Below are 5,801 nucleotides of genomic sequence, written 5' to 3' on the forward strand. Positions count from 1 at the left end.
GCCTCGGCCTCCCAAAGTGCTGGAATTACAGGTGTGAGCCACTGCGCCTGGCCGGGAATTCAGACTTTTATTGCTATAAATCAGCAAAAGTTTGGCCAAGGCTGGGGATGGGTCAGGCATTAAACATTTCCTTGTAATATCATCTCCATAGATCAGTAGAACTCTAGTGGAGTGGATCAGTGTGCTGATTTGTTTGGAACTGAGTAAGAGGAACCACAAACAGAGCCCACAGCTCAGAGGGAAAGTTGAGTTGCAGAGCTATCTCATGGAGAAGGTGTATTTTTCTAAGGGAACCCAACCTGGCAATATTTATGTCAATAATTGGTCCTATTTTGAATACTATCTGTGACTCAAGGTAATCAGGACATTCCATATATTTCTAATTTTGAAATTTGCATGATTGTGAAAATTATTTCTCCAACTCTTGGACCTATGAGAATGTTGGAAGGGAAAACTTTCATGCTGCTGACCTAAGATCATAGTGAAAACATGATCTGAAGGAGAAAAGATTTCAAGGCAAGTGTAGAGAGTATGTTAACATTTTTTATGGCACTGCAGGGTGTTTTCTGAGTCTTGAGCCAATATGCATGTCTTAGTCCTTATGACCACCAAGTTCAAGCTCCTGTGCAATTTGCTGATTGTAGATGTCTAGTTCCTCTGTAATGAGGAGGTGCTGTGATCCTCAAACACAGAGGCCAGCACAGATCTGGATCTAGGGAGGTGCTGTGGTCCTTAAAACACAGAGCCAAAAGCCAAACTGCAGCTGAAAATAATTATAGCATTTGGCTAATATAATCAGGGATGCGCAGCTGTGTTCACTGTTATCTAGTCCTTTCATGTTGCTAGAGGGGAGAAAAGAGTTTTTCCTCTACCCATCGTAGGTTCATGGCCGAGGCCCTGATAACAAAAAAACAGATTAACAAGCAAAAAGCATATAGTTGGGCACAGCAGCAGGTGCCTATAATCCCAGTTACTTGGAAGGTTAAGGTGGGAGGATCCTTTGAGGCCAGGAGTTGGAGACTAGCCTGGGCAACAGTGAGGCACCACCTCCCCACCCTCACACACACTCCGGCTCCATTTCTAAAAAAGAGAGAGAAAAGCATACAAATTTATTTAAGTATTATGGGAACCTTCATAAGGAAATGAAGACTGAAAGAAACAGGTAAACTCTAGTGTTTCTAAAACAGACCTGATGAAGACTAGAGACTCATGGAGAGTTATAATAGAGCAAAAAGAGTGTGATCGCATGGTAATATAGTAGGGGAACTTAGTAAGGCCTGTTTATTCAGATTCTTCCCTGGGATCCTGTGTCTTCAGAGATAAGGATGCTCGTTTCCTCTGGTTATGGGGGTTGGGGGTACCTCTCACCTGAGGGCCTTTTGACCTGCTTCAGAGAAGGTCAGAAAATCCTACCTGGGTGTTATGACCTGCTTCAGGGGGGTAAGGTCAGAGGAAGGTCAGAGAGAACTTCTTGCACATGCTGTCTCAAATTCCTTCAGCTTCATGCAATGTATACGTGGGGGCTGTTATGGTTAGAGTCATAATAGTCTAGGTCAGGGGTTGACAGACTTTTTGTGTAAGGTTAGAGAGTAAATATGTTAGGCTTATGAGCGATATGGAATATGCCAAGATGCCATATTTTGGGGTAGTGTGTCCTGAACTCCCTCATTGCCAAAGGAAACAGTTGTCATCAGAAGAGTGAAGAATGAAAAAAACAAACAAACTGAAAATCCAGATAATATCGTATGCTATGTTATTACATTGAAGAATAAATTGACATCAGTAGGAGTAGGACTAAGTGATGCTCAACCTCAGATGGACTGAGATTTAGGCCCTAGTATGACAAGAGTAGATTCACAGAAAATAAATGGGTCCATCAACTCAGGCTTTCATTTTAAATCAGTTTGTTAATATAACACATCTAGTAGAAAGCAAGCAATAGCTAAGGTGGCAGGAAGGCAATCTACTTTCAAGGCTTTCACTCAAGTTTAGAAATGATCAGTGGTCTTCAGAAGATTATAAATTTCAGTCTAAATTGAAATGCGTTTTAAAATTTTCTGAATAAGTAACTTCTAGTTTATGATGAAAACAAGTGATCAGTTTCTCTGACCAAAGAAAGACGCCATTGCATGTGATTGGACTGACCTCTTCCTGTGGTGATTAGAAAGTGCTAAAAGAATATTCCTTAGTATTTTCTCTCGTACTAAGGGGTTAATATGGAATATGTTTGAAATTGCAAATTGAATAATTGTCCAGGTTTTTTTTTATACCTTGCTAAATTAGTTCTTCTTTTAATCTAGTGATAGATACAGTGATGCCAGTGATGACAGCTTTTCAGAGCCAAGGATAGCTGAGTTGGAAATAAGCTGAAACGAATACATGACTGGGAATAATGGGGACTGCCTGTGAGGGTAAGATGGAATCTTCGAGGATTGTTCATTTCTCTCATGGACAAGCTGTATTCATCTTGGTATTGAGGAGGATATTATAGGACTTGCCTCACAGGATCTTGCTCCTTTGAGATGCTCCCATTTGACTGGCAGTTAGCAGGACAGGCATGACAGCCCATGGTGCTGTCCAGAGTTAGTGTTTGGGGAAAATGGAATGCACCTTGGACCAGGAAAAAAATATATAAGTACACCTATAAATGTATACGTGGGGGCTGTTGTGGTTACAGTCATAATAGTCTAGGTCAGGGGTTGACAGACTTTTTCTGTAAGGTCAGAGGGTAAATATCTTAGGCTTATGAGCCATGCAGTTCCTGTGGCAACTACTCAATTCTGCTGTTGTAGCAGGAAAGCAACCACAGACAGTATGTAAGTGAACAGGCATGGCTGTGTTCCAATCAAACTTTATTTACAAAAACAGTTCGCTGATCCCTGGTCTAGGCCACTCATAGAAGAGCAGATTTCCTTGGATTTGTATAAAATGAAATGAAATAAAATAAAATAGTATTTGATTTCTTTGTAGGGAGATGCAAGAGACAGGCTTAGTGTCCAAGGGCAGCTTATTTTTCCATTGTTCTATTACGCACTATTAGAATACCAGCCTGGATAGCTTCAGTAAATTTATGCTCAGTGGCAGATAGTGCCTAGATTGCCCTAGGCATTATGGCAGGCCTTCACTTGTATAAGCTATTCTTTAGCAGAGACAGCAGCTTTTGGAAGACTTGTAAAGCTTTCATTGCTTTCCTGTGAGATCTCTTCATGTTCATCAGGGAAGATGCAAAGCTGTGTCTGTTTAGTTTTTCCTCAAACATGGAGATCTTTTGGAGCAAGTCAAAATGGTGCAGAGGTTAGCTGGAGATATTGAAATACTTGTATTATTCCGTTCCTGGTGTTGCTAATATTTATATTCTTTTCTTTTAAGCATCTGAAATAATTGAAGGCAAGATGAAGGAACTATCTGAAGAAATCACTACACTCTTACAGAATCCCTCTGTTCTCCGGCAAACATGGGATATAAAGCCTCACAGGGAATCTGATAATACATACTTCTGTGAACCAGAACCAGAGGGGTAGTTTTCTTTTCCCTCCAGAGGCAGCCTTTGGTACTTAAAATATCTGTAGCTGATTAAATTTTTCCCAACAACCTCGCTGGGGAGAAAGTGTGTTCATATTTTGTCCAGTGGATCAGGATGTTAGGATGACGAGCAAGAGTCCAGGTCACTGTGCCTTTGCTGTGATGTATGGAAAGGATGGCAGGGAACATGCCGTAAGTAATTTTGAGTAAGAAAATGAGTCACTGTGTTACCTGGAACTCAGCCACAGATTTGTGTGTGGTCCAAGATCATTTCAGTTTCTCACCCTGTTTATTTCCTGGTAAAAGTAAAATTGAATAGGTCCAAGACACTTGGGGGTGTAATGCTTTGCCTCAGACACAAAATTTAAGGGGGTTCCAAAAAACTCAGGAATCAAGATCAGTAATACAGTTTGAGTATTCCTTATGTGAAATGCTTGGGGCTGGAAGTGTTTTGAATTTCAGATTTTGGAATACTTGCATATACATGAGATATCTTGGGGATGAGACTCAAGACTAAACATGAAATTCATTTATGCTTCATATACACCTTATACACATAGCCTAAAGGTAATTTTATACAATATTTTAAATAATTTTGTGCATGAAACAGAGTTTCGACTGCATTTTGACTGTGATTTCTGGAATGAGATCAGGTATGGAATTTTCCACTTCTAGCATCATGTTGGCATTCAAAAATTTTGGAATTTTGGAGCATTTTGGATTTTGGATTTTCAGATTAGGGATGCTCAACCTGTATATATACATTTTAATCGATGTGAAATTCACATAACATAGAATTAACCATTTTGAAGTGAACAATTCGGTTGCATTCACTGATGCTGAGCAACCACCACCTTTAACTATTTCCAAAACATTTTCATCACTCCAGAATATATGCCCGTACACACTAGCAGTCACTCCCTATTTTCCCCTCCACCTGTCCACTGGCAACCACTGATCTCCTTTTTATTTCTGTGGCTTTTTCTATTCTGGATATTTCATGTAAGTGGAATTATACAATATATGTGGTCTTTTGTCTCTAGCTTCTTCTGAGACAGTAGGAAGGGGGCTTGGCTTTGGCTCATCTCCGCTAGAGCATTTTTTCATGCATTCCCACTGATCACAAAACCCATACTACTACCTCATTGACACCATACCTGCTAACCTCGAGGCTTTAGTCATACAAAGAAAATGGCCTTTCTAGATTGTTCTTCTGTGCTCTCATAATGCTTAACCATGTCTTTTACTTAAACAATTCCAGGAACTGGCCTTAGGAGATCCAAAATAGGGAGCCAAGATTGCAGAGTGTCCCATCTTGGGAGGGAATGCTGAATAATTGATTGATTTACAGCCTTGTTGCTGCTGGCCAGACCACCCGGTGGCCCATTACTCGAGATAATCATCACAACCAGATGATGCTAACCTATATCCTCTACCCTTCGCGTGCTTTGTCTGGGAAAAGTCTTTTGACCCCATGTCAATTTCTATTGCATTGAGAGACCAAGAGCCCCTGGTCAGTCAGGCTTCCATTTAGCATGATGTTTGCAAGGTTTACCCATGTTGTAGCATGTGTCAGAACTTCATTTCTTTCTGTGGCTGAATAAAATTCCATTGTATGAATATACCACATTTGTTTCCACCTTTTGGTTATTGCAAATAGTAATACTTGAACAATCACATGCAAATGTTTGTTGGAGTGCCTGTTTTTAATTCTTCTGGGGTATATGCCTAGGAGTGGAATTGCTGTGTCATATGCAATTCTAACTTCTGAAGAAGGATCAGTAATATTTTAATGCAATATTATTTTAAAAAATCAAAATTAGGCCAGGTGTGGTGGCTCATGCCTGTAATCCCAGCACTTTGGGAAGCCAAGACGGGCAGATCATGAGGTCAGGAGTTCGAGACCAGCCTGGTCAACATGGTGAAACCCCGTCTCTACTAAAAATACAAAAATTAGCCAGGCATGATGGCCCATGCCTGTAATCCCAGCTACTCGGGAGGCTAAAACAGGAGAATTGCTTGAGCCCGGGAGGCGGAGGTTGCAGTGAGTTGAGATCCCACCATTGCACTCCAGCCTGAGTGACAAGAGCAAGACTCCGTCTCAAAAAAAAAAAAAAAAAAAAAAAAGTTCTATAATCTGCAGTATCATATATGGTAGGGACTAGGCACACATGGCTACTGAGCACTTGCAGTGTGACAGGTGCAAGTGAGGAATAGAATTTTAAATTTTATTTCATTTTAACTGGTTTAAATTTAGATAGCCACTGTGGCTTGTGGCT

General features: G+C 40.5%; 1 protein-coding gene across 1 annotated transcript in view; it reads left to right on the plus strand.

The window, feature by feature from the left end:
• The window catches only part of CTPS2 (CTP synthase 2), a 149,173-nt gene extending 145,578 nt beyond the window's left edge, over positions 1-3,595 (plus strand). The window contains exons 18-19 of the mRNA XM_011940250.1: positions 2,301-2,411; positions 3,370-3,595. Of these exons, the coding sequence (XP_011795640.1) occupies positions 2,301-2,370 (70 nt within the window). The 3' untranslated portion in view covers positions 2,371-2,411; positions 3,370-3,595. The remainder of the gene's footprint in view (positions 1-2,300; positions 2,412-3,369) is intronic.
• Positions 3,596-5,801: the final 2,206 nt, after the last annotated feature.

Source organism: Colobus angolensis, unplaced genomic scaffold (assembly GCF_000951035.1).
Source record: "Colobus angolensis palliatus isolate OR3802 unplaced genomic scaffold, Cang.pa_1.0 Scaffold188, whole genome shotgun sequence".
Lineage (NCBI taxonomy): Eukaryota > Metazoa > Chordata > Mammalia > Primates > Cercopithecidae > Colobus > Colobus angolensis.